This window comes from Drosophila elegans, unplaced genomic scaffold (assembly GCF_018152505.1).
Source record: "Drosophila elegans isolate 14027-0461.03 unplaced genomic scaffold, ASM1815250v1 contig_208, whole genome shotgun sequence".
Taxonomy (NCBI): domain Eukaryota; kingdom Metazoa; phylum Arthropoda; class Insecta; order Diptera; family Drosophilidae; genus Drosophila; species Drosophila elegans.
The window spans coordinates 7,711,241-7,739,017 of NW_024545578.1; the positions used below are offsets into that span (position 1 = coordinate 7,711,241).

The following is a 27,777-nucleotide window of genomic DNA, read 5'->3' on the forward strand; positions in this document are numbered from 1 at the left end:
GGTTTCATGGAGTTGGGAAAATGTTTCTTTTGATCACGTGTTTAATACTTACATAATTTTACAGTCAAAGCTAACCTCAACTTATATGTACTTGCTTAAAATAATTTTAAAAACACTATATTTTAACATTAGCTTAATTAGCTTTTTAGCCTTATATTGCAATGTTGCTAAAAAATGAAATAAAGTCATTGTGTCTATAAATAGCATATTGATTTCATGGAATTGTGAAATACAACTGGTCACGTGAATAGAAAATAACAAACATTTAAAATTAATATGTATGTTTATATTTCGCAAGAAAAGTAAGTTAAAATATTTGATTCAAGCTCTAACATTTTTTAAAATGTTTAAAACATAAAATATTTTGCTTGTTTATAACCACACAATATTATAATTGTTACAATTTAATTATGAGGCATTTCATATATTTGGGAAATACACTTTTTATAATTTTGACCAATCATTAATTCTTTATTTAAATTTAGATTTAAAACATATATCTAATTATACAATTGTTTGTATGCAAAACAGAAAATATAAAAGTATATAATATATAATACATTACAAACATAAATAGGTTTCTTAAATTAATATTTAAAATTAAGATTCCGTTTTACTTGGAGACTCATTCATAAAACAATAAGGCATTGGCCGACATTATTTTATGTACATTTTTTTAATTCGTTGCTTAACCTCAATAAAGTATTATTTAAATTCAACGGATTATTTAACGTATAAGCTAACGTATAAGACTATAGCTTATCTGACTAGTATATTTTCTGGGACTTACAAAATCGTGTTTGAAAACTAGGCGCCAAAAATATGCTGTCTTATCAAAAACCGTTTTTATTTTTATTTTTGCTCTAGGTTTGATGGAATATTGATTCTTCGCCTCTTTAATATAAATGAAAATATTCATTATTACTTTAAAATATACTTTCAGATACTTTTGATGCAACCGAAAGATACAACTTAACATTTGCAAATAACAGACTGTTAACAGATGAAGAGAGAGACAATTTGGTTTTTGGTATTTTCACCATAAATTTACTTGGTTTCTCTAAACATTTAAAGTCTATATAAGCAACCCGCACCGTTATTCTCTCTGTAGTTTTCGAGAGAGCGCTGCAGCGCGCGCTGTTTTCGGTTCCCATTAAAACATATTATTAAAGAAACATCGATATTTCTTTAAAGTTGCGGCATTCGAAGGGATTTGTAGAGGAACTGAAAAGAAAATCGACGCGGTTGTGTGTTTTTGTCCGCCTTACAAACATCAAAGCAAAAACATGGATACTTAAAAGAAGTTTAATGATATATATAATGTTTTAGTAAATATATATCGATTTAATTAATTTTTAAACTTGTTGTTTTCCGCGAGTGGGCGCGTTTTGTTACCTGGCCGCTATTCGATTTTACTTTTTCCGCTTTTCCTGCGCGCGGAACGGGTTTTCCAGCGAAGCCTGGCAGTCATTTTGCTCTCGGGCAGTAAAAACAAGGCTGAAAAACTGAATTAAAGCGACAGGCTTTTGCGGCAAATTAATCGATGTGCCGTGCAGACTTTTAATTCGCAGATTCATCATCGATTTTTCCTTCGAGTTCAGTATTGGTGTGTGTGAGTGAGTGTGCGAGTCCTGGCAATACAAATAAGCAGTTGGGTTAGGTAAACGAAACAACAAAAGGAAGTGAACAAGAGAGAGGGACAAGAAAGAAGAGAGAGAACGACAGGACGAATCCATGAGTGATCACTCATTGTGTCCTTTTCTCAAACTGCAGCTGTCACATAAAATTCGCGCGCGTGTGTGTGTGGGAGAGAAAAAGAACACCGGGTGATAATTTCACTCCATTTCTCTCTGTTTGTGCATTCAATTTGCACTAAAGCGAGCGGCTTGCCAAATTCGCAAATTTCCGTCCGCGAATTGCCATCCATTTATTTTGCACTCCCCCCAAGAGAGCGAGAGCAATAATAGAATTATCAGGCAGAGCTGGAAAAATAACAAAACCAAAAAGAGAATGCCCTGGGAGGCCGTAATGCCGCGACCCTCTGACATTTCCATCGTCGCCCACCAAAGAAACTACAACAACTACAACTGAACTGAACTGAACAACAACATCAGCAGCCCAGGAAATAAACAAACAAAACAGCAAAAACGAGCAAATCAACGAACGAAACTCCAGCAGCCTCAACACCGCTGGCACAGTTTTCCTCCTTCAACTCCAACTCCGTGGGTGAGTTACTACAGTACAACTCTACTATGACGAAATTCTAAAACCCTAAAGTACATATAATAAGTGTTGCTTTATAACAAAAAACTACCAGGTTACGTATTTTAAAAACTTTTTAATTTTTATAAAAAATTCGTACTGCAAACGTTTGAAGTAATTTTGTCCAGATACTCTTTAACATACGTTAGGTTTCAAATTTGTTTAATTGCACTACAAAGTAATTTAAATTGTTATTGAATAAGATCAGCCCGATATTGAGTCTCCACTGTAACTCATTGGCGGGTAGAAAGTGGTTATCGAATATGAGCTGCGACTTAAGTTGAAGCCACATCGGAGTGTGGATGAGGGACGAGGGGGTGGTTGTGGTGGGTCAGAGGTGGCAAGCCTCCTGTCTTGGCGTCGTGTGGCTTTGGTTTTTAGCTGAAATTAAAAAGGTCAGGACTGGCCTACTTGGGGCTTCCGGATTTTGTATCCTAGCCACGTTCTCCGCGATTCATTATGCAGCGTTAACTTTTATATGTATATGTATATACATGGGGCAAGCGATGAATATAATTTCAGTTGCATGACTTCAGCGATAATCGATTTTGAAGCGACGAAGCAATCAGGAAGAGTGCAATTTGTTGTCAGTCCGTCAGTCAGTCAAACAATCACAACTAACACACTGGAAAAAAGTTATGCCGGAAAATGGGGGTCAACATGACGTGTTCTCGTTTGCGATACAACGAAAAAATAGAAGAAAAACCGATTTAGTACGTTTTTTGCTTACAACAAATGTTTTTGTTTTTAGGATATTAACATTTAAGATCATAGTCATATCTTTAAAAGAAATTATACTAACATTTTTAATTTTAATGATTTTTATATCGATTTTAGGAATATACTAAGGGAGTAGCAATAATTGTTAATTTGATTTTTTGCAACTATTAAATTAGTAGGAGTTTAAGTTTGGTTTTATTGTTGGAACGATTTTTTATTGTGTATTGCGACCTGTTTAAGTGGCGTTTACCATATTCATAAGCCCCGATTGATGGAGAAGCGGACATTGCAACCGTTACTCCATAATGCGACAATTTGCGGGAGGGGATGGCAAAATGGAGAGTGAGTTCAGGAAAAAACAAATTAAGCAGCAATTAATGCAGTTTCCGCTGAGAGTCGTAAGAAACAAGCCTCCGTTCTTGTGCTTTCCACACATTTCGTGTGACACATTTCGCTTTCCCACACGCCTTTCGCCGATACGACTTATCAGCACTTTCCAGTTTTAGCACTTTGTACCACTTTGGCTTCCCCGAAATCACAAGATAAGTAGTGCATTTTCTATGTATTTCCCCTGATAACCGACCACCGACCGGCGAATAAATGTCCGATTAGTGGGTCTCCCAATAACAATGGCGATAATTTATGATAAACAAGTTTTTTAAGTGTGCGAAATATAGCAGCTCGAATCAGCGAGCCTGATTTTTTTATTAGCGACACTCCAACACCCCTCTCCCTTAAAAACTTGTCCAAATTTTTGCATTGTTTATAATCAGTAACGGTCGCATATACGAGCACATGTCTGGGTGGTTTTCAAGGTCAGTTGAATGGCCAGTTTTGCTTCGGTTTCGATTTGTGAACCCTTGAAACACGATAAACGAGGGCAAACAGAGCAGAATTCAGGCGGCTGCAGAGCCTCATCTCGTCTTTCCCCAGACAAAAGGCACTCGGCTATTGCGTTTCAGGGGGTTTGTGCCTTGGAGAACGGTTCTGGAACCCTGCCTGGAACCTTGCCAAAGCTCTAGAGACACGCGTTGACAATGAGCGAGGCTCTCAGGCGAGACTTTCAGGCGTCTCCAGATGCTTTTCATTCGCTTTGTCTGTGCCGCTTTTGGCTGTTTATACAGTGAGAGAAAATATTTAAAAATTAGTCGAAATTATTGAATATTAACTATAAATATACCTTTTACAAATATATACCGTTAAAGACTAAATAAATATTTAATATATCATTTATCATAAAATCTACTTATTATAATCATGATGATTTTTGAAATCCAACGTTCCATTGAACTTATCTTTCTTTTATAGAGGAAATGTATTACAAAAATAAATGGCAGTATTCATTGTATCGAAATGGTGCCTAATAATGGCTTATCTACTAGACATATTTGGTTCCAAAAATATATTCTTATCATATCAAAAAAGGAATATAATGATACCAAACAAATAATATTATCGGATGATAATATGAAACGTTAGAAAAACCTTTCGATGCACTTATAATGATACTTTTGGTTAAGGTAATCATTTAGCAATCTGGATAGTTATTGTTAAGTTATTCCTTTAATATCTAAAATAAATTTGTAGTTTTCAAAAATAATTCAATAATGTGTTAAACGACGTTCGAAACATTTTAAAATATTTTTTTTTTCAGTGATTTTACGTTTTTTATCTGATATATTCGCTGTGTGGTCTTATGGCTTTGCCTCGACTTTATAGATTGCCTCCAGTCAAGCTCAACTCTGAGCGGTGCTGGTCAATGGTCAAGACCGCCTCCCCCCGCTTTTCCCCCTCTTTTTGCGCCCACTTTTGGCGGTGGAGAGTGTCGTGTGCCGCATGCCGCTGAAAAACTCCGCGGAGCGTGAAGTACACCACTCATTGTTTTTACTCGCATTGGTATGAAAACTATGTGTATTATGGCATGCCGTAAAGAGGCATTTTCTTGATATCCAAACTGTTAAAAGACCAAAGCAAGTTGCCATAGGCCAAGTATCCGAACGTCGCAATGGAGATCAAGCCACAGTCCGCAATCCCGACTTTCTCCGCCATATGACAAATAATTTTAGTAGTTGGCGTAATTGCCAACGCAATGGGTTGTTAATTAAGCCGGAGAGTTTCACAAAGAGAGCGCTGCAGCGAGTGGGAAAGAGAAGTGCTAGTCACCATTTCATTCCGGTCTACGCCGGTCTATTCCGGTTCGCTTTTGGACCAGGCCAACGAACGATATTCCGCCCTCAGCAGTTCCGCACATCTAAAACAAATCAAGTGCGGCACATTTGTCACAAAAAACTCTATTCGCGGAGTACGTTTCATTCGCTGGCAGTCCATAAAAAACTATTTATAGACAATGCGGGAACAATGATTAATACACACTCTCTCAGATGCAAAAAGAGTTTCAAGATGCGAAGACTCTTGTGTTCAATCATATGACTCCATCAGCTTAAAGTAACTAGGGAGAGAATTAAATTGAGAATTAATTGAAAGCATTTTATAATTAGAAACATTGAAAAATTAAAATAATCTTGTTACCTAGACAAAACGAACCCGCAGCCGAGCTTTGTAAAGCTAAGGTCCTAGGCTAAAGATCCCCTGATTTCGAAAAATTACATCATAAATATTTGCAAAGTTTGCAAATAAGAAAAAATGCTTAGATTTTAATGTAATTTTATTGGGAATTGTATTACGAGTTTATTGAGGTATGACATTCCGAAATTGTTATGGCTGACTCGTGGCTTGAAACCATTATCATTACTTTTGGTACTCTTGTTTTAATGGTTTCAATTAGTTGCATTGTTATGGACATCAATTTTTGTGGAAATGGGCAAAAATAAATTTTTCTTTGATGCATTATTTTCATTGCTACGACCAAATTACTGATTTTTTTTAACATTAAATCAAATCAATAAATCCAGTTTAAATCGGTGCAAAACAATTAAGAACATATTTATTTTAATTAGCCATTAAATTTAAAGAAATTTTATTCGCACATCCATTAACCTTAAAGAAAATGTATAGCCCAGTGTACTCCCCAGAATTTGAAGTATTTTCCAGCTTTTGGAGTTGCCTACTTTTCACTGTTGCCCAATCTGCTTTTCAAAAAAACTTTCCAGTAAATGCAAAGCGAAACTTTTGCGTGCCGTTGCCGTTGACTGAGAAGCCGCCAAAAATTGTTTATAGTATACGCGGCACTAAAGAAATAAAAAAACAGCAACATAGCCGCCTAAATCAACAACAAAACACCAGAGGCAAACTTTAAAACTTCAAAAGCGTTCAGCGATTCAGTCGGCCGCTTCTTCCTGCTACATCGACTACTCGTACTATTGTTGCCCAATATCTGATGCCCAGAGTCCAATGCCCAATGCCCGATTCCCGAAATGCCTATCCCCGTTACCCAGTATTCCGGATCCGCAAGAGACCCAAAATCCATGTTCATGATAGCCAGCTGACACCGCTATGAGGCCCAGCCACGCCCCCAAGTCCCCTGTTTTTAATACCCCGCCTCTTTTCGGTTGTAGTTCTTCTTTCTTTGATACCCCAAACTCACACACACACACTTTTAGACTTGGGGGTGCTAGCCCCAAAACAAATTGAAACTGTTTGTAAAAAAAGGAAATAATACAAAAATGAAGAACAGCAAAGCCGCGAAGAAGAGACAAGGCAATCGGCTACAAATTAGAAAATCATGCTTACAATTTTCCGGTCCGCTCTGTTGTGTGCATAATGCGCGATAAGTCGGCAGGTGCAATACAGAACGAAAACACCAAAATATGGGCGAAGCCAGAAAAAGAGGGAAAGAACCCGGAAGAGTCGGAAAGTTCTTCGACTTCCCCCACTGCCCACTGCCATGACTCCTGCCCCTTCTCCGAATCATAAACTCAGTGCACTGGGGCAAAAAAGTTCGACTTAGAATTTGCGATCTTACATTAAAAGCAATCAATTATTTATTTTACATTCTGAAATTTTGTAACAATCAATAGGTACGTGATTCATTTTAGGGAGCTGCTACATCTTTTTTGATTAATTGATTTTATTTTATGACAAATATTAATTATTTGAACCTTTGTGTCTTAATGTGTAATAACAAAACATAAACAAGACAAGATGTAGTTCTTGAATCCTAAACTAAACTGAACTATAGACTAACAACATTCAGTTTCTAAATGATTTTCTTAAAAAAGAATATATTTTGATTAATGAACTGAGCTTTAAAGAAGATTCTTCTTTATTACTTCAGTATATCCCGCAATTATATTATTAGCATTAAATGATTTAGCCTAGCATACTATTTTAAATTTAATTTTTAAAGTAGATCTCAAATAATTTTAAGGTAATTTACAAAAGTAGTAACAAAAACAAGTATTTTGCTGGGCACAGTAACCAACTCTTACTTGAAATCACACGATGACTACCTACACTTCTTTGCTAGCCTCTAAATGTTTTGTTTTGTTTTCGTTCGGCAATGAAGCAGTGTTAATTTTAGAATATTTTTTTCTCCGTGTGCGCAGTTTTCAATTGACGTTCGTCCCCAGACGAAAACTGTGCGGTGCGCACAACTTGCAACTGCAACTCATTATAACTGCAAGGGGGGGAGGTGGAGGGGATGGTGTATGCTTAGGAGGGCCAGGGGCTCGGCTGTTCAGCAGATGCGGGCTGCAACTAAAAAAAAAAGGGGGTGTGGATGGGGCAGGGCACACCGACCGGGGGCAACTCGATTGTAATTCGCGGCACAAATGTTTCACTTCATTTGAGTTTCGTGGATCGCTGGCAACGCAGGAAGTGCTTTGACAAACAACAAAACGTTTTTCGGGGAGTGGAGTTTCAATCCGGGGCGTGGCAATCGCCCACGCACGACCACCTGTTAAACAGTTAGAACGTGGGTCTCCAATAACGCCCGTTTCCATATCAATTAACCAGCGCCAGAACCAACTGCCTCCCAAAAAGAAGCCCTATCAATTGAGTTCCACGAGCCGCAAGTATCTGGGATAACAATGCCAGCAAGTGGGCATTGAAAAAGGGGTTCCGCTAATCCCCTGCCCCAAGCTGCGACTCAAAATAAATTGCTGTAAGCACTGTACTGTATGTGGAAATAAATTGTTTTCAATGCAACTGCCATAACAGACAGAATAAAACGAGAGGAGAAATTTATGCAAGTGAACGTTTGTATTTCCCCTTTTTTTAGTTTGAAAACAAGTCCAGAACATATGGCACAGAATCAGTGACCAAGGAACTGAGATCGCATAAATAATCACATGCATATGCATACAGTGCTTGCCATGAGTGTAAGTCAACATATTGAAATGTCAAGAAAGATTTGGTTTCACAAATTTAAGCTTAATGCTTGAAATATATTATAACTAATTTGTTATTTTGTACATCGATATTACAAATCAAAAATGTTACCAAGCCTTATAGTCTCATAACGCACTGTTTATGCAGATAAAGGTCTGAATTGTCATGCGATTCGGAGTACATATACTCATATATATGCTTGTATGGAAATGCATAATTGAGGAACAAATTGCCGAGCGGTTCCCAGAAAAAGCTTGACCATTGCCTGAGATGCGATAACCCATTGAATTTAGCAGATCAGCAGATCTATGTCTAGATGCGAGAGAAACGTATAGTTTTTGGTTTCATTTTTAGCTTAGGAGCTACCCACTATGAGTTTTCTTAATCCAGCTTATCCTAACGATCTACAACTCTCACCCAGGAGTGGGCTGCAAAATCAGCGAAATCGCTGAGACGAGGCCTTCTCCTTCTGTTCAATGAATGGATGCTAATCCGAGATGAATGGAAGATGTCTGGGAGATGGTGAGATTGGAGTGTGACCGTTGACAGTCACCGCCAGACGACGCATCAGAGACATCAAACGCCGCAATTAATGCCGAGCGAAGCGTTAAGCGCAGCACTTGTGGCGCTTGCATCTCCTGCAACTTTTCCCATTTCCCATTTTCCATTTTCCATCCACACAGCGCGGCTAAGTGCAATTAACTTGGCAAAGTTAGCGACATCGGTGCCCGGGCTACAAGTATATTATTGCTCTGTCGAGCACCTTAATCGAATTAGCGGCCCTTCTGCGAGGAATAGTTTGCCCATTGATTGGAGTTAATGTGCCGTGACGAAATCGCCCTCAAGGGTTTCTATTCTCCCCGCTCAACGAGTGTGGGCTCCTATGTATTTATATACCATTCGCCTTGAACTATTATTCGCTAAAACTTTGTTGCATCTTTGCCATATTGTACAAAGTACTATGCATGTGCATACACCGAAGAAAAAGTTACAAATTGTATCATTTTATTGCCATAGTGCATATGGAACAAAAAAAACTAAAATTTTTTTTGCATTTCACAAGAAATATGTACTTAAACTTATTTAAAGCACTCCTCTTTTTTCTCACTGTACAAATGCGACGTCAGTTCCGGTTTATTCAAACAATTCCGCCAAGCGCCTTGGCACCGACATAGTGACAGACTCGACTTCGATAAGGCCTCAGTCTCAGTCTCTGCCTGAGATGCGAAACGAGTTTCTGCTGGCATCTCGGCAGACTTGCATCTTTCACTGCCAGGGCCATGGCTCTTCGATCGATTCGTGGATTAGCGGCGACAACTTCATTCCCGTTCCCGTTCCCAATCCCGACTTTCCTTCCTTTTCCCTTCTCCGCTTGGGACTTACTATGTATCCAGTATCCATCAGATACTTTGTGTGTGTATAGCATTGTATCTCTGTGTAGACATGTGACTGTTTATGGCTTCGCTTTGCCGTTCTTAGCACCCTACTGGGGGGTCAGTGAGGAGGAGGCTCTTGGAGGCTCTTCCCCATCAGGGCTTTCGAGTGGTCTTCATTAGGGGGCTGTCTTGTCTGGATGTCGAGATGGGAAAACGAGCCAAGTCGGCTGCAGCGAAACGTCTCTTTAAAGTCAACTCGAGCATTGCCCGAGTGGCGGGCACGACTTGAGACAGCCTTTAACATATCGTAAACAAGGTCGTTTGCAGGATCTTCCACTCTGGCTGGAGAAAATTGAAAAAAATAAATAAAAAACTGGTAGAGAAAGAGGGGTAGGGCATTCCTTTCCAAAACCGGTTGGCAGTTGGCCAGGTTTGGTCGTCTGGGCACTCGCTGTGCACAGTAATTTGCTTCAAATAAACTTCAATTTGCTGAAAACTAGAGCAGCTTCATTAAAATCTCCCTTCTTCGCACTCAAAATCACCTCTGCCGTGATGAAATCGTCAAAATTTGCCCAAATCTCTGGGAGATCGCATAACAAACATGACGCTAATGACGTGTGTCTAACTGGGACCGTAATGTAAAGCCAAACAAGCGGGAAAATTAAACCAAAGTATAATATATATGAGGTGAAAACTAAATACCCTAACTCGGCTTTAAATATATATTACTTAAATTCGGTACATGTTTAAAGCTTACAAAGAAAGCGATCAGAATATAAATATTATAAAGTTATTTAAAAACTACAAAAATAAACACAAGATTGTTTTAGTCTTTAGGATTAAAATTTGTTTAACATTAGTTGATACTTTGTTATACTTAAAAACATTGATATGCTGAAACGTTCGAGATAATTAGCTTTTATTAGCATCCTTTTGACTTATTTGGCCCTGCGAAAATAAAAATCACTTTTCAATAAGCCAGACTGACTTGGTCTGGTATGAATCTCAATGTGATTCAACTAGAATGATGATGGCTGTGATAAAGTGCGAATTGCGAAGCAAATTTCTGGCACAACAATGTGGCATGCCAAATTGAATGCGAATTTGGAAAGTTCCGCAATGATGATGGGCCACATATGTCTGCGAGGTGGGTCAACGTGCCACAACCACAGCCAAATAAACGTGTGTGCTGGCACAGGCAACCTCAAGTATTTCGACGATGACGATGACGACGATGACGACCCCACGAGACAATGCTCCTCATAATTTATTTGCGACAGACCCAGGCTCTGGCCCAGTTCGTTGGGATGTCGGCAGGTGCATAACATTTCGTGCTGTGTCGGTTTCCTGTAAACTAGTTCAAGTCAATCATATCCAACCGACTTGTCCTGGTCACGATTCCGTCCTCCGCCGTCCATCGTCCATCTGTTCGGGTTGCGTGCCGGGCAACTTGACCGAAAAATGAATTGTATTCGACAAATCCTATTTTTGCATTCGGGAAAAGGTCGGTGGCATGCAACTTGTTTTGTGTCGCATGCCGAGAGAATGGGAGCGGGAAATGGGGATCGGTCCGAAATGCCAGCATCCCAAAAATACGCATCCCGAAATGTGGGTCGCCCCAAGTGAATCACTGTGAATCACAGGAAAAAAGATTTTGACTTGACTTTTATCAACTGTTATGTTAAAGTCTATAACAGATCCCATATGCTGTCCATCCTTTTATTTTTAGTTAAAAGAAGTAAATAGTTAAATCGTTTTATTAAAAAATAATGGGTAAGATGTTGTATTGATTAAAGTAATGCGGTGGGAACATTACTTTTATTAGATACAAGTTAAATAAATACAATAAACAGATTAATTTGGTTTTTTTAATCCTTCCTCTCAAGCAGTTTTGTTTAATAAATAAGAGACACCTAAAAATAAAACGGGGATGGCTTAATAAAAAAATAGTTATGATAACTGCGCTAGTCACATCGATAGTAAAATTAAATATTTCTTAAAAATCGTGTGTGCCACATATAACATATAAAAAATCTATTGTTCTCCAGTGCTCTGACTAACAATCCCTCCTTTTCCACTTCTTTACATCCACAGAGGACTAGTGCTCGGCCATGTCCGCCACTCTGTTCGAGATGGCATCGCAAGCGGAGGAACAGCAGCAGTTGGTCTGCCTGGAGGAGCAGCAGCAGCTGATTGTGGGCATGAGCAGCCTGGAGCTGAGCGAATCCGTGGTCACGCCGAGCAATTGCGATGGCAGCGACAGTGGGCTGGATGTGGCCAGCTGTTGCCTTTCGCGGGTCACCCTGCAACGTGGCCTGAGCAGCACCAGTGGCGGCTACACCAGCAGCAATGGTCTGGAGGAGATCTACGACAGCTGCGAACTGAAGGTGGCCACTGTGACCCAAACTCCTAGCGAGACGGGCAGTGAGAAGACGACGCCGCCAAGGAGAACTGGTTCGGTGAAGAAGAAAGTGGCCATGTTTGAGCCGGAGCCAATGGGAACTCCGGCCAAGGATCAATTGCGTGGTCGAGTGGCCAACTTAAAGAGAGCCGAGAGCCTGCCCAGAAATAGTGCGACGCCGGGAACGCCGACCACTCCCGCTTCGAACAAGTCGCGCCTTTCGACCTCCTCCTCCTTTCGAGTGCCCAGCTCCTCTGCCACGCCCACTTCGGTTCGCCTGGCACGCCCCCAGAAACCAGATACGCTGCCTAATGCCCTGAACCGCGCCCAGTCCGTTCAGCGGCTCACCCAGGTGCAGCGGACTCCCTCCCTGAGTCGAGCTAGGACCCCGGGAACTCCCTCAGACGATGGTCGTTGGCCGGCGAATCGGGGGGCAGCTCGTCGCGGGATGTCAGTGACCCCCGAAGTGACGGCAAACAGGATGCGGGGCAGTCCTGCGCCCGGAGGAACCCTACCGCGTCGCCGGAAGCAGCAGTCCGTGGAGGATCTGACCGGTGGTCGTCTGTCCAGGAGCAACTCCATCAGTCGAGCAGCTGTGGATTCCCGCATGACCTCCTCCGTGATGGTGGTTCCGACGAGTCGTAGGAGTTTGGCTCCCGCCACCGCCAAGGTGAATTCCCTGCGGAGACCTCAGCCGGTGACGCCCAGAACACGAATCTATCACGAGACAGCCGTACAAACAGCTCTAACCAGTGAGGATCTGGAGCAAGTGCTGGGCGGTGGTATGCTGCAAACCCGTGCCCTGGACGCCGTGGAGCAGCGCAATCAGAGCACCCAAGCGGAGCCGGATCAGAGGGATTTTGAGCTGGAGCAGCTGCGTCAGGAGGTGCGCCAACTCAGTGGAAAACTGCAGCGCGAGCGGGAGGAGAAGCTGGCCATGCAGCAGGAGCTGCACCTGAACACGGAGCGGGTGATGGGCATGCTGGAGCTGGCGCGAGTGGCGAGTGCCAGTGCGGGCACACCCACGTCGGAGGACAGTGGCGATGGCAGTGGCCACGACAGTCTTCTCATGCTGGAGTCCCAGATCCAGATCAGTGGCCATGAGCTGTTCGAGCGCCAGCAGGAGATCGGTCAGCTGAGGGCCATGTGTCGCGCCCTGCAGCTGGAAATGCGAAGATCCCTGGCCACTCAGCAATTGCTGCTGCAGGAAAAGGCCGCCATTGAACAGGAGTCCAGTGAACTGCAGGATTTCCTGCAACACGAGAAGGCAGCCCAGTGCGATGCTCTGCGGGACTTGGAAGCCGACTACCAAGCCGTCAAATCCCAGTTGGCCAATCGCGGGGAGGAGGCCAAAGTGCTGCGCGATGAGTGCCGGCATTTGGTGCGGCTCAATGAGCAGCGTCGCCAGGAGAACCGCCTGCTGCAGACTAAGTTCTCCGCCTTGGAGAACAAATCGAGGGAGCTAATCCACCAGCAGAATGCCTCGGTGGCCGGGGCATCCACTGCCCTGTCGGGATTGCACTCCCGTTTGGATGGACTGGTGGAGCAACTGGTCTACTCCTACAGTATTTCCGAGCAGGACTTGGAGGTAAGTGTTGTTGAGTTGCTTATTCAGTACTTATTGATGATATTGATGATATTTCCAGGACATTCGCTTCCAAGCGGAATCGGAGCAGGTTCAGAACGGCCAAAGGCCCAATGGTCTAGACTTGCCCATCTGCCCGGCAGCCCCAGGCGATGCAATTCACACCCTGGTCCTGGCCAGTGATGGCTCCTTGTCTCCGCAGCGCAATCAGTCCTTCATAGCCGCTGTCATCGGTGCCATTCGCCAGGCCACCACCCATTCCGGCAAGCGGTTGTCCCTTCGCCAGGCGGGAAAACGGAACGGAGTAGCAGCAGGATCGGCTCAGGCGGGAAACACAGGAGCCACGGCTCATGAGCCTCAGGGAAATGGAGGTGGGTCAAGCATAACACCCCTAAGTACTTTCAAATTTATATTAATTTTACAAACCCCCTCAGACGATTCCGATTCCACGGAAATGCTGGACTCTGAGACGGAACCCTGCCTCCTGATGATGGACAATGTGTTGGAGGATGTGGTTCATCCGGACTCGCATTCGCACAACATGGTTTCCTCCTGCACGGGAATGATCTCCCAGATAGAGCTGCCCACGGAATTAATTAGTCAATGTAGCCATCAGAACAATTTAAATGGAGGAACAGGTGGTGATGACTCCCTGCAGCAGTTGTCCCAGGCCATCACCAACAGGCAGCAAATGGAGCTGCATATGCACAAGATGAATGGCCTGCCCATGAAGTGAGTTACTTCAGCTAGATTCTGTAGAAGATTCATTACTTATATTGTTAATATTACCCTTACAGTCCTCGCGATCAGTGTAACACAGAGGAGCTGAGCTGCCATGATTCACTGGCGGAGCTGGCCGAGTTGCCTTCGCTAATGGAATACAGTACCGCTCAGGCTGTCGTGGATCAGGTGATCGAAGTGGACACCTTGGTGACCAAACTGCTCAAGGTCCTCCGACTGGTTCAGCTCGACAACGACAATTGCATACAGCAATTGATTGTTGACAAGTAAGTCTTTTTAACTTAAATATACAATGGAATTTATATTAATATTTGTTATGTGTTAGGAACAAACTGCAGCAGCATAAGGAGGACATGCTGGAGAAACTAAAAGACTTGGAGGACGTCAATTTGAAGCTGCAGGACGAACTCATGGACGCCACCCAGGAGCTGATGATCAAGGGCAGTGACCTTGGCGGCGCCAAGGCCGAAATGCAGCGCCATCGCAACGAGATCGACGTAAGGTTTTAAGACTTGATCGCCGCCGAGCGTTTTGTGGACTTTTGTGTTGCGCCTCCTTCGAAGACATTTCTATATATCGCTATCGTTTTGCCACGCCAGATATATTCTCATATGTCGATCACGATCTTATTTTATTTGATTGATTTAGTTTAGTTTTAGAGCTTAATTTTGAATAAATTACCTGGCTTATTTACTTCTTGAGTTATCTTTGCCGTAGTCGTAGCTGTTGAACGATCTTTCGATATAATTTCTTTCACCTTGTTTCATCATCACCACAATCATCAAACAAACATCATCAATCGACTTCTCAATGGTACGACAGTCGCAAATCAAGTTCAAAAGTGCACTATTTCGTTTAAAATGAGATCCCCAAACTAATTGCCATGTAACCACTACGCAACTGCTTCTCCAACATCGCCTTCATTCCTCGTTAATCCTGGCCAGCGTCTCAACGAGGACATCTGCACTCTGAGCACACTCTGCAGCAGCTACAAAAAGCTGTCGCCCACCACGGAGTTCCCGCCCATGCGGCTGCTTTCTCCCAGCCAGGACTCCGAGCAGGGCGATGTCCTGGGAATCCTTAATTTGCTCAAGATGTGGCAGGCGGGCGGGCAGCTGCAGGATCCACGAGTCAGCGGATACCTTCAAACTATGGCTGGCAGCCAGGTGAGATTTATCCCACTTAATAATCATAATATTAATAAGATTAATAATAATTAATCTTCACAATAAAAACTTATTTTATTTAGGTCCAAAACATACATCAGGATAACAACAATGTGGAACGCCTTAGGATCTATGCCAATCAACTGGAGCATGTGTCCCGAGTCCTGGACGATGGACTGCCCATGGAGCTGCATGCTCCGCTCCAGCAGTTGCGGCAGGACATCGAGGTCGTCAGGACGAATGCCAACTGGACGCAGCTGCTCGAACTCAACGAAACGGATCACAATGCCAATGGCGATGTGCCGTCCACCAAGCCTTGAATTGTGTCAAAAATTGTTGTTATTCGTCTAGTTAACTATTAGATCTTGAGCGTTGTTTACTTTTACGTAGTTAGTTACAAATGTTTGCGTCCAATTCAAAGCGAAACTGGCATCGATTACAGTTCTAGATGTTTTAACCACGTCCAAAGGAAAGAATATTTTAAAGAAATCATTGCATTCCATAAATCGACTAGACTTCTTAAAGCCACTGCACAAGTGATCTTAAAATGAATTTCAGTTAGCTTACATAGCATGCATTGCAGCATTAACAAATTTCTATGCTGCATACTTTTCGTCTAAAAATGTTTTTCTGTGGCCCTGTTCAATAGTAATGGGTTAACCAGTATTCGGTCTCAAGTATTATACAATTCCTAGAAATAAATTTATCCTACAGTTAAGTTGAGTTGCACTTTACAAAGAAAAGCTCCATCATGCCACATCAGTTATGCAAAAAGAATGCCAATCACAATGCAGACTTAGAATATATTTAGTTTTGTTTTAGCGAAGCGAACATTTGCTTAAGAGTAAACGCCATAAAAATATCCTTTGAGATATGGCACGCCTCAAACCGAATTCCTTGCCGCATTGCCAAAACTACAATTGCAGCTACAATTTGCTATTCAGTCATTAGTGGAAGGTGAAAGAAGGGTTTAGACTAGACCAGACCCCGTGTACTGAAATGATAACTAATGCATTCGAATTCGAAAGCAAGCTGTTTGTTTAATACACGTACAATAAATAAGCATAAACTAAATACATATGTATAAAAATCAACTATAAATGATAAAAACAATTTCGCAAAATTTTTGAAATCCCTTGAAATGGTAAGTACACGCTAGATAAGTCTATGGGCGTAGGCCTAAGGTATATATATATATATCGATATATAAGAATGATATATAGTATTATATATGGTGTGTATGTATAATAGACAGCAGAGTCCTTTGCTCGCTGCTCCTTTTGTATGTTTTTGTCTTTTGTGTGTTGCCGTTGCTCTGTCTTTACATTTACAAATAATCTCACAATGGGGTTGGGTTGGGATGGATCTGGAGGGGATTACCATGAGATCCATCCGTCCTAAAAGGAGGGCTTACTGCTGCCCATGCTGCGGGCCGGCAAACTGTTCGTCTTGGCCGTGGGATTGTCGCGCGCCTGCGAGTGGGCCACCACGATGCTAAGGCACTGCACCCACTCCTCGGCATTCTTGCCGTCCTTGGGCTTGAGTATTAATGTCTGGTCGGCGGTGAAGATCTCGAAGGCCTTGGGTATGTTGCGAGCACCGCGCGACACCTTCACCGATCGAATCTGGTTCACATCGATGCTCTCGCCACCGCTCTGAAAATAGTTCTGGACTTAGTATCTTTTGGGGAACAATTTATGTGGTATACTCACAGATCCCTTGCAGGACAAATGTGCTCCGGACAGGGTAAAGTACCGCGTGCGCCATCGCCTGAAAAGCCGCCACTTGCCCTTCTTCTCCTTCAGTTGACCTTCGATCATGGGCTGATTGCTGCCGTTAAGGAATCCCACTGCCTTATCCGGATGGTTGCACAGGAAACAGCCCCACTGGTACTCCAACTCGTTGCAGTTCGGATTGGACTTGTCGGTCTTGGAGACCTCAAAAACGTCCAGGAAGCCCGAGTGGCGCAGCTCGTTCACCAGGATCTCCCGGTCCTGCAAGATTAAAGAAAACAAAACGAATCGATAAAAAAACACATTTCAGAATTTTCAGACAAAAGATCTCCTGAATTATAGTTAATAAGAAACATAAAAAAATTGCTAAATTTGATTTTGAATTTTAAATCTTCATTATCCTTGTCTAATGCAAGATAAAATTAATCTTCTAAAACATTTAAAAATAAAATGTTGCTATGCGCGAATTTTAGTAATATTGAATAAGTTTATTATTAAAGTATTTTTAGGTTTTGATTTGAAAATCTTCGTTATACTTTTCAGAAACATAAATATTTATTCAAAATATTTTTAATATAAAGGTCTTTCAAAATAACATTATTATTATTTCACAATTTTTTTATATTTTTCAGCTCTTATTGAAAGTTAAGTAATTCAAAGAAAATAAATACAATACATATACACTGAAACTATTGATAATGAAATTATATAGAAATCGTTTTATTAATAATAAAGAACCCACCTTGACCTGAGGAAACTGGCTGGTAACCAGTTCGGTGAAGCTGCGATTCTCGCACTTGAGTATCTGCCAGATATTCTTGAGATTGCTAATGCCAGACTCTCGCGTGCTTAGCACGCACTTCTCCTTGACCTAAAATACAGAAATAAAACAAGATTAAAAGGATGTCGTTTAATATTAAGTTGTTTTAGAACCTACAAAATGCCGCACTTGAAAGTCCAGGAACATCATATGTATCCAGGTCTTGGGGTTTCGCGTTCGCATCGTGAAGCAAGTCTTGGAGTACAGGCAATGGGGTCCACGAATCTGGCAGGCGAAGTGAAGTTTGGCCACTTTTTTGGTCCGACGCTCTGCGAATTCATTGGAAACTGTGTGATGTGTTTGTGTGCGGGGTGTGTGTGTATTTATGTGGGGGATGGTGGGGGAAAGGAGTTAGAGATTGAGGGAGAAGGACCTCCAAGGACTTACCCTCAATGCTGCAGCGCGTGGGCGGCGGCAAATGCTGCGACACCTCGTCCATGTACGACTTAATCGAGTTGAAGTTCTTCTCGCAGAATTGCTGGACAGGATCACGCATTATCTGGTATGGCTCGAAGGTGCTCATCCGCTGGTCCATCACACTGTTGGCATTTAGTAGGGTTCGACTGGTATTATCGCTGCGCCGAGGTGCCACATTGGTGGTGGGTCCCGAGACAATCACTTCGCTCTGTAAACACATTACTTATTGTTAACTGATTTGATTACATCTTTACACCACTTACATTGCCATTGACAGGCAGTTTCATCACCGACTTGGCATTGCCGTTGCTGCAGGATTGGGGCAGCGCCGGAGAGGCATGGTGTACGGATACCGCATTCTGCGTCTGCACTGGTGGCAAACTGGCCGCCGTGGAAGACTGTGGTATGGAGATCGAGCCGACCGATTGGTTCAGTGCATCCGTGCTGTACTTCATCAGCACCGTACTCGAGTTGAGCAGCGTGGAGGGTCCTTGGGAGTGGGGTCGCACCTTCGTGGGCGACGTGGTCACCGTCACTCCGCCGGAGGTCACTGGTATTCCATGTCGATTGTGTCCAGTGATGACTACGTTGTTGCTCAGTGGCGGTACTGGTGTCACGGGCGGATTGCTAAAAGCACTTGGCGTTTTTGGAGTGGCCCCCGATTGCACCACCACATTGCCGTTGGAGCTGCCTCCTGGCTGCTGGTTAATCTGCGAGTTACTCAACCGGGTCATGCTCTTGTGAAGTCCTCCCACAGATCCACTGGCCACATTCAACCGGGTCACACTCCGGTGCGTGTTGCTGGCGGGATGAAGGCGACCTGTGCTCCTCGAATCGCCCAGTTTCACCCGTCGCGTGTAGCCAGCGTGCTGGGGAGTGGGCGTGACAGCAGATACGGGGGTGGAGGTGGCAATGGGCGCCGAGGCCGAGGCGGTTGCGGGAGGTGCTGTGGGCATGGCACTGGCTCCGCTGGCCGGCTGGATGATAGTGGTGTTGATGGACGGTGCGGCAATGGGAACTAGAAAGTATTGCAATTAATAAATTGATAAATAACAGATGAAATAATTAAAAATGAAAAGGTAAAATAATATAATATTAAAGTTAATTAATTAATAAATAATAGAGTCCTCATTTAAATTCGTAATTTTTAATAGGTAGTTAGGTATTCTTAGATTGCTTTCAAATAATTCTTATATAACTTGTTTAACTAATTAATATATAACAGGACCTTAATTTAAATTTTTATTTTAAAACGAATGGGTAATTCCTAATTTTAAATAAGAAGTTGAGTTTTCTTTGAATGGAGTTTTATATCAAATACTTTATAGATAGCCGCTTTTCATTTGGGGAAATAGATTATAAAGCTTTTATAATACGTTTACTATATTAATATTTTTTACAACAGACCTTAAAACTAAACTCACCTGGCTTTGGCGGCGGACTGGGACTGGAGCTGTTCAGGCTGACAATAGTGACACCGCCGGAGGTCTTGTTGCCCAAGCCATTTCCCACATCCTGTTGCGAACTGAGAGCCGCATTTTTCTGACGCACGCAGGCCAGGACCTTTTCGGTGAACAACACCGGATAGGCGGAGCAGAGGCGAGTGGCCTCCTGCTGCAGCAGTGCCTGCGTGGGCAGGTGCTCCAGGACAAAGTCCAGGGCCTGTTGAGCAGTCTCCTTGCTTCCGATTCCCGCGGTGGTCATTATCTGGGCGCAGAGCGGAATCGTTCCCGGATTCGTCTTGGCCGCCAGACGCAGTTGCTCAAAGTGATCGATAAGGAGGTTCGGCGAGTGCTGGGCCAGCTTCAGCAGGATCTGCATGGTGATGCTGGAGGTGTCGCTATCGAGCAGAAAGCCGCAAAGCTGTGGTACGCACGATTCAAGGACCTCGGGTGACTTTTGCACTATTAGTAGATACAGCTGAAACACCGCCATCCGCTCCTGGGGATCACACTGCGGCAGCAGGGGCATTAGAAGCGGAGCATGTGGCGTCACCGCCTCCGGAGCCACCTCGTACACCTGCGAGAGCACCCGGAGTAGACCGTAGTTTCCGGACAAGATCGATTCCATCACGGACTCCGTGTGCGGACTTAGCAGACAGGCATGATCAATGGCCGCCAGCGACAAGTAGCTGGCTAGGTTTCTTGATAGCTCTCGGTTTCCTTTCGGCAAAAACTGCACGGCGACGGGAAGGGCTATTTTCATCAGTTCTTTCTTGTCATAGTTCTGTAAGTAGTTTAAATAAAACAATATCAGTAAATGTTTATAATATATTATAATAAACTACCAGAATCTTACCAGAAAAATGCTAGAGATAATGTCGGCGGCGATCTTGGCATGAGGTGGCTCTTCTTTTGTGGTTCCCGACGGTTGCAGGTTCCACAGCAGGCAGGTCTTCAGAAGATCCACCAGAGCAGCACAGTAACGCTCCGCAGAGCGGGTTTCCCGAATGCAGGAAAGCACCCTTGTCACACAGATCTCCACCACGCTCTGGTCATTATTGTTTTTCACGTAGTCCGCATGCGAGATGATAGGACTGATCTCAGAGAGCTAAAAATTGTAATGAAATTAGTTTATATTTCAGGGAGCATTCGGGGATAAACTTACCACCTCCGTGATGTCGTCTACAATATCAGCATCCGGCACGGAGAAGAGATCTCCGGCTCGGGAGAGATCGCGCTTGGCGAGCACTTTATTAAAAAGTTCGTGCATCCTGGAGAATTCTCCCTCATCTGTGGCAACTAAAAAAGTTTTATTAATCGTAGAAAACAGGATTTTAGAGAGATAAATATATTTTCTTTACAAATTCAAACGACTGAAATTATGTAAATCATAATTGAAAAGAATATATACTAATATTTTTATTAAAATCACAATTTAGAAATTCTTGAGTAATAAAAAATATATATTCCATTTTGTAAAATATTGATATTAATATTTTTGAAGATATTCAAAACAAATATTTGGTATTACTTTTTATTAATTATTTAAAAAAAATTTTTCAAGTGCAACAGAAATCACACATAGTTGGAATGCGACTAGATCAAATGAGAATTAGTCGGGTGTATTTATTTATTTTAGTCACTGCATTTTTCACTGCCATGTTTGGCGCTGGCCCATTGCCAAAGTCCATGCGCCTCTGGCAGCCACTTTTTATCTTATCGTCGGGCATTTGCAAAAGCGAACTAGTCCGAATGTGTGAGGTTCGCCCAAAATATTTGCTTTTCCAGAGCAGTTCTATACTCGCGTTCCGCGAAAGTGCATATATAGTTGTATAAATATAGATATTTCGCGAACATTAAATACTTGTTGCATCGCCTCGATGCTTATCTTAGATACTCGCACCGAGATGCCCTTGCACAGCCTCTGATGGAATTTGTACAAAAGTACTTGACGAGGAGTACGTACGATTACCCATATATGTATATATTCTGTGATACTAGAAATCCTAGCCAATTATGATTTGCCATAACTCCTATCTTTATGGCCATCAAATAAGGGTCGAATATCTTTATGGAACCTTCAAATTATTAGCAACGAGTGCAGGTCTGTCCAAGCAGTGTAGTTTGTTTACTCTAGAATCTGCACCGTATGGCCTGCCAGCGATTCTGCCAACAATTCCGCTGAAATGATTCGGTTCTGTTTTCCGTGGGGTTTCCCGCAAAAGGTGTTTGTTTTTGCCCACTTGCACTTGGCCGCTTGTTTGCCAGCTCGTTAAATTCTTGGCCAACTTGCCGTCGACTTCTTTGGACCTTCGTGGAATGCAGGCGACACGGTCTTTTGATTAGATGCGCAAAATTCCGGCAAGGGATTAGCCGCGACTTAGCGGATCACCCGGGAATTTGCTGGCTGGCCAAATGAGTGGGCGCTGAGCGCTGAAAAGCTGGCAGAAAAGTCATTTCTCGGGTCTGTCGCGCCATCAAGGAAGCAGACGCCAACGCCAACGCCCGGGTTATTAAATTTTCAAATAAAAACCAAAACCAAAACCAAAACCCAAGAGTTGCATAATCCATAGAGGCCAGTCAGGCAGGCAAAGCGGCTCTGCACGCGAATTGCAGACGGTTTTAGCCGTTGAGAGGACGGGCGGACTGGTGGACTGGCGGGCTGGTGGACTGACGGACGGACAGACATTTGCTTCCTGGAAACCGGGACAGAAGACAGCGACTGGGCTGCTGTGGTTGTTGTTGTTATTTATGGCTCATTCGCGCTCAGGTTGCAGCACCAACAACAAACAGAAAAACTGGTTAAAAAATAAATAAAGAAGCAGCAACAAGTCGCAGCAGCAACAGCAACAGCAACAGCAGCAGCAGCAGCAACTTTGAGCGCCCGAGAGAAAATTAAAAGAGAAATAGAAACACACATATGTGCGGGCAGGGGTACGGGTTCGGGTTTGGGTATAAGTAATGGATGATGGCGTTGGCTAAAACATAAACCGAAACCGGTGCGGCAGGTTAATACACACGAAGCCCCAGGCCCAACAATCGAGGGAAGCAGACGGGGGGCAGGGGACAGTGGTATAGGGTATGGGGTATGGTGCCCCCGTGGTCTCCAGATTTCGGAGACAGAGTGGAAACAAAGGCTGTGCCAAAATTCGAGGCCCCATAACTCTCCGCTTAGATTCTATTTGCATTGCTCCACAAAATGGCAGAGTTCAGAAATGGTAAAACAGCCACCAAGTAGATTAGTTAGTTAAGCCTTTTTTAATACAGTCCAACTTCTTAATCTCGGACAACATGTTGGTTCTTAAATTATGAACAAACCAATTACCCTTTTCATCATTATGATTTGCCCATCAAAATTTGTAATGACCGCGCCTTGAAGGTATTTAAATGACAAACTATATAAATTTCAAAATCATTGGCAATTTCAATTCAATAATTTAAACTTCGGAGATATAAATCACTATTTTTGGAACTGAAAATGGAATGTTACTTAAATAAACCAATAAAACTATTATATTTTTTATAAAAGTTGAACCTTAAAAAAAGACAGCTTTGAAGTATAAAAGGTTCTTGAGTAGAATTTTTTAAGAAAAGTTCCAAAAAATGTGATGACGCAAAATTGATAAATGAATATTCTTAGTAAAAACGATTCGCACGCAAGCTCTAGATCTTGAACGTGACAAGATCGCTGTTCGATTTATGGAAGTTCGTCTGTATTTCATAAGAGCGTGCGAATGACTCAATTTTCCGATGGAGACAGAGCAGAGATGGTCCGCTATGAGTAACCCTACCTGTTGGCCAGGGCTGGACCAACCGGCCAAGTGGCACGGCCTCCGTGTGTCTCCTTGTAGGGAGTTTCCGCGAAACGGGCTGCCGGCTCACATAACCGTCACACTGGACGTATACGTATTCTGATCCAGCGAGCATTCCGCTTTTCCGAAACCGAGTCGCATTGCGTGCTTGGCAAGTGTTTGGTTCTTGTTTGTGCATTCCATTGTCATACCTGGCCAATGTGCCCGGAGGAGCGTCAAGTGTCTCGGCAGCCTGCCACTTGGTTGCCAGTGGCCAGCCTGCAACCTGCAACCTGCAACTTGCGACTGTGATTACACGTCGTCGGCTCAAAGTCTGCCCGGCGGCATGGGGGAAAGGAGATTTTGGCGGCGGCCAGTCGCAAAACACAACTAGTATTAGTAGCTGTCGGAAAACTCGTTTTCCACTCACTACCTCTAACAATCCATTTCTGGCTACCCTACGCATGCGCAGACAGTCATCGCCACCGCTGGGTGGGATAGGATGGCTCAGATTGATAATATATTTGTCTGTGGTCTGAAATCTGGGTTGCAGATGTCATCCGTAATTATTGCTTATCGAGTCGTGATTGTATGGAAACAATCGAAACTTTAATAAGGGGATGGATTCAAATATTAATTCCAAAGTAAGCCAAATTGTTAGTTTAAGACAGAAGCAATAATTGTTTTATTCTATTAATGCAAATATTTAATTAATATAAAATTTAATTTACAACAAAAGACAAAGCGAAAATACGGCGCTAAGCAATCATTTGGAATAGAAAATTATTCAAAATAACAAATTGCCAAGTCAACTGTAATTGATCCTAGATGACTTTAATTTATAAAATCTGGTTGCGATCATGTTTGACAAGTTTTATTCTGGATATCTGTAGTACGCTCTTGAACGTTAATCAAAAAATGCACAAAATATTTGTAGCTCAGATAATATTGAAAATCAATCATCAAAGTTGTTAGCCAAGTCTTTGCGTTTATTGCATCACCAGTTAAAATATGTTATCAACCCAACACGGAGCCAAAAACTTCCTATACGGAGGAATTAGCAAAGAATTATAATTATTCGTCCCGCTGGCCCCTTTTGCCAATATTTGGGGACTGCGAAAAGTAAAGACAACATCAACACCGTAATCCGATCCACAGACGAGGTGGTTGGGGGACAGGAGTGCGAGTATGTTGAAAAATGAGCGGCGCGTGAAACTTATTAATGAAAAGGCCGCGAACGAAGAAATTGCTGCGAATTAGCACAACAACAAGAAGCTCACACGAAAATATACAAAAAGCCCCACTAACACTGGCTCACAAATTTTGGCACTTCATAATGGGTTTTGCGGAGTCTGCGATCGCTGAATCTCTAAGGCTGCTACCTGGCTAACTTTATACCTGCCCAACAAGAACAAATAAATACTGGTGAAATTCTAATATTAAATGTTTTTTCTTTCAAATAAAATGACTTTGTTCTACACAAATATAATTGGACATATCATGGGTAACTTTTGTCTATACGCACTTTCACATTGAATTTCATATTTTTTTTTTTTGATATAAAAATTGTTATTCACATCTGTCTTTATCTATTCGTTCACTTTTATTTCCTAATATACATTGAATGTTAGACATGTATGTATATTAAAAAGGAAAGACGTGTTTTTTATTATTTTATCTATACCTACCTAATAAATATTTCAATGTTTTTTTTAATGTTAAAAAAATAATTAAAAAGAAATGACTTGTTTCTTTAAAATATCTTCATTATTTTGTGTGTATCTATGTGATAAGTAACTATAATAATATGAAATCATTTAATCGATCTTCAATTATTAAAAGCCAATCTAAGCACATAATTGATAATTCAAATTGTATTTTAAAATGTTTAATATTTTATCACGTTTATTAACACAGCTAAATCGCTTTCAATAAAATGAAAGGGTTTATCTTTACGCATTTAATAAAATGTTGATGGCTCAAAAACGAGAAGTCAATCGAAAGTCGTTCAAGATTGCTTAAAAGTATATCTTTGAATCGGAAATTTGAATGCGCCAAGCCAAGCCAAGCCAAGTCAAGCCAAGGCAAGGCAAGGCAGCAACGGTGAATGGGCGAAACTCACCGGATTGCATCTGTGGCTGCTGGCGGACAGCTGGTCATATCAGTATCACTGCCTTCAACTGGAACTGGATTGGTCGAAGTCGGAGTCGGAGTTGAGCCCCGATCTCTGACGCTCTCTGTGTCTGCGGTTCCTGCTCTCCGGATCTCTCTACATGTATCTCTGGTGCAGCAGCAACAAAAAACACTTGAAAAGGGTACAACACAAAAAAAAGGTAGACAACTTTGATGGTTGTTGCTGTTGCCGCTTTGGTTGCTGTTGTTGTGTTGGCCAAGTCAGCCGCAACCGTAGTTTTTGCTGTTGTTTTTTTTTTTTTATGGCTGCCACTTTTGTTAACTTTGGGTGTAGTTCAATATTAATTTAATTGTTGCTGCTGTTGCCGATAAAGCACAAAATTCAGAATTGCCGTTGGCGTTTATTTATTTTTTACGGCCGCGCTTTGTTGCCGCGCCAGCGCATTGCTTTTTATGCAAATTTTCGCATTTCGTGTATATGTTTAAAGATTTGTTTTTTATATTTTGTTGTGTAGATTATATTTTTTGTTTTTATACTTATGTCCACTGCGCCGTTGACTGTTGTTTCAGCCACAATGCCTTGTTCCACTATGCCTGATTTCTTTGTATTTTTGCTAATCACATTTTGTTAACACACACACACACATTATAGGTATGGGCGCACGCACACACTGAAAGGCGAGCGGAGAGCGGGCGGCAAAAGCGAGTGAGAGAGCGGGGGGCGGCGGGTGTTTGGCAGCGGAGTGACGAGCGGGCTGGCCAGCGAACGCGTTTGGGCCCGAATGAAGACTGAATGAGCGGAATGGCAAAAGCAGCGGCAAAGGCCTCAGACTGGCTGACACCGACTGGTTGTTGTTGCCTGTTTGTTTTGCGCGATCGCTGGACGCTCGCTCTCTGCGACGCTCTCTCGGCTCTCTCTCTGGTGGCCAAGTTCTCTGCGACTCTCTTTTGGACCACCTTTCTAGTCATGAGCACCTTTGCTACCGTGCTTTGGAACAGGTAAATCGGTCCTATAAACGTTACACCCACAAATTAATTCAAAACTAAATTTAACATTTTCAGATTTTTGAAAATGTTTGTTTTCATACATTCGCTTTCAAAATATAAATAGTAGCATACATTTGGGCATTTTTTAAGTGGCTAAGACCTTAAGTATGTTAACCCAGAAAAAACTATCTTGACCAGACTTATATCCTGAGTTAAAAGAATATTCAAAAAACGTTTTGGAAAATATAACATTCTCAATCATTTTTGTTGTATCTTTTTACTACATACGTTAATCTTGGATAAATTAACGTTGGTTAGTTGGTTTTTCAGTAAGGTATCTTAAAACCAGCTTAAGATACAATTTGTAGGGTATCTGTTTACCGATCCCCCAAAATTACCCTAGTTTGTTGCTCTTTTTGCCCACACCCGTTTATCGCTGTTTTGCCTTTGCGCTTTTCATTCATAAACAAAAAACTCTGGCGGCATTTTTGTTGCTCTTCTCTTCTCTCTCTCACTGTGTGTCTGCTTCTTCTTCTGCTTCACCTGTTGCGCGGCTCAGCAACTAGCAACATGTTGATGTTGCGACTGCATTTAAAATGTTGCAACCAATGTTGCGGAAGCATTTAATAAAAATGACACTTAAATCGGGAAATCGTGTCTAATTATCGTGAGCTTTTCGTCAATCTTCTATTACGTCCTAAGCGGATTTCGATGGGAGCCTCAAGGTCGTCGGTTTGGGATATCTTCCGCCCGACAATAAACCCGGTTTGCGTTTTGGGCAAACACACACTCGAAGATCCATTAACGATGCGCCGCTAACAAGCGCCAGTTCTTGGTCCAAAGTACAGGAAAAAAGCGATGCAGCTCCCCAGCCACTTCCTCTATTTACCAGGTAAATAGCGCCAGGCTAAGCG

General features: G+C 42.4%; 2 protein-coding genes across 5 annotated transcripts; one reads left to right on the forward strand and one right to left on the reverse strand.

The window, feature by feature from the left end:
• Positions 1-1,126: 1,126 nt before the first annotated feature.
• LOC108146795 lies at positions 1,127-16,641 on the forward strand. 2 transcript variants are annotated; one of them, XM_017272964.1, is made up of 8 exons: positions 1,127-2,226; positions 11,742-13,636; positions 13,695-14,004; positions 14,068-14,365; positions 14,431-14,640; positions 14,700-14,871; positions 15,319-15,540; positions 15,624-16,641. In XM_017272964.1, the coding sequence occupies exons 2-8, from the start codon at positions 11,759-11,761 to the stop codon at positions 15,858-15,860; spliced, it is 3,327 nt and encodes a 1,108-aa protein (XP_017128453.1). In that variant the 5' UTR covers positions 1,127-2,226; positions 11,742-11,758; the 3' UTR covers positions 15,861-16,641. The 2 variants fall into 2 exon arrangements, with proteins under 2 accessions (XP_017128453.1, XP_017128454.1); XM_017272965.2 differs by lacking the exons at positions 15,319-15,540; positions 15,624-16,641 and adding an exon at positions 15,197-15,253.
• LOC108146797 (protein melted) lies at positions 16,561-26,672 on the reverse strand. 3 transcript variants are annotated; one of them, XM_017272967.2, is made up of 10 exons: positions 25,866-26,672; positions 21,118-21,242; positions 20,809-21,060; positions 19,935-20,736; positions 18,774-19,528; positions 18,481-18,718; positions 18,211-18,380; positions 18,016-18,144; positions 17,253-17,534; positions 16,561-17,195 (listed from the first exon to the last, which is right to left on the reverse strand). In XM_017272967.2, exons 1-10 carry the CDS (start codon positions 25,873-25,875, stop codon positions 16,938-16,940), a joined length of 3,021 nt encoding a protein of 1,006 aa, XP_017128456.1. In that variant the 5' UTR covers positions 25,876-26,672; the 3' UTR covers positions 16,561-16,937. The 3 variants fall into 3 exon arrangements, with proteins under 3 accessions (XP_017128456.1, XP_017128457.1, XP_017128455.1); XM_017272968.2 differs by having other exon boundaries at positions 18,211-18,362; positions 21,118-21,251; XM_017272966.2 differs by having other exon boundaries at positions 21,118-21,251.
• Positions 26,673-27,777: the final 1,105 nt, after the last annotated feature.

What these genes read in the sequence shown, in the direction of transcription:
- LOC108146795 (XM_017272964.1), top strand. Translation starts at nt 11,759, where the DNA reads ATGTCCGCCACTCTGTTCGAGATGGCATCGCAAGCGGAGGAACAGCAG. An exon ending in CAGCAATTGATTGTTGACAA is followed by an intron (nt 14,641 to 14,699) that starts GTAAGTCTTTTT and finishes GTTATGTGTTAG; the next exon opens with GAACAAACTGCAGCAGCATA. An exon ending in AAACTATGGCTGGCAGCCAG is followed by an intron (nt 15,541 to 15,623) that starts GTGAGATTTATC and finishes TATTTTATTTAG; the next exon opens with GTCCAAAACATACATCAGGA.
- LOC108146797 (XM_017272966.2), bottom strand. An exon ending in TTATCTCTAGCATTTTTCTG is followed by an intron (nt 20,737 to 20,808) that starts GTAAGATTCTGG and finishes AACTACTTACAG; the next exon opens with AACTATGACAAGAAAGAACT. An exon ending in ACTTTCAAGTGCGGCATTTT is followed by an intron (nt 18,145 to 18,210) that starts GTAGGTTCTAAA and finishes TCTGTATTTTAG; the next exon opens with GTCAAGGAGAAGTGCGTGCT.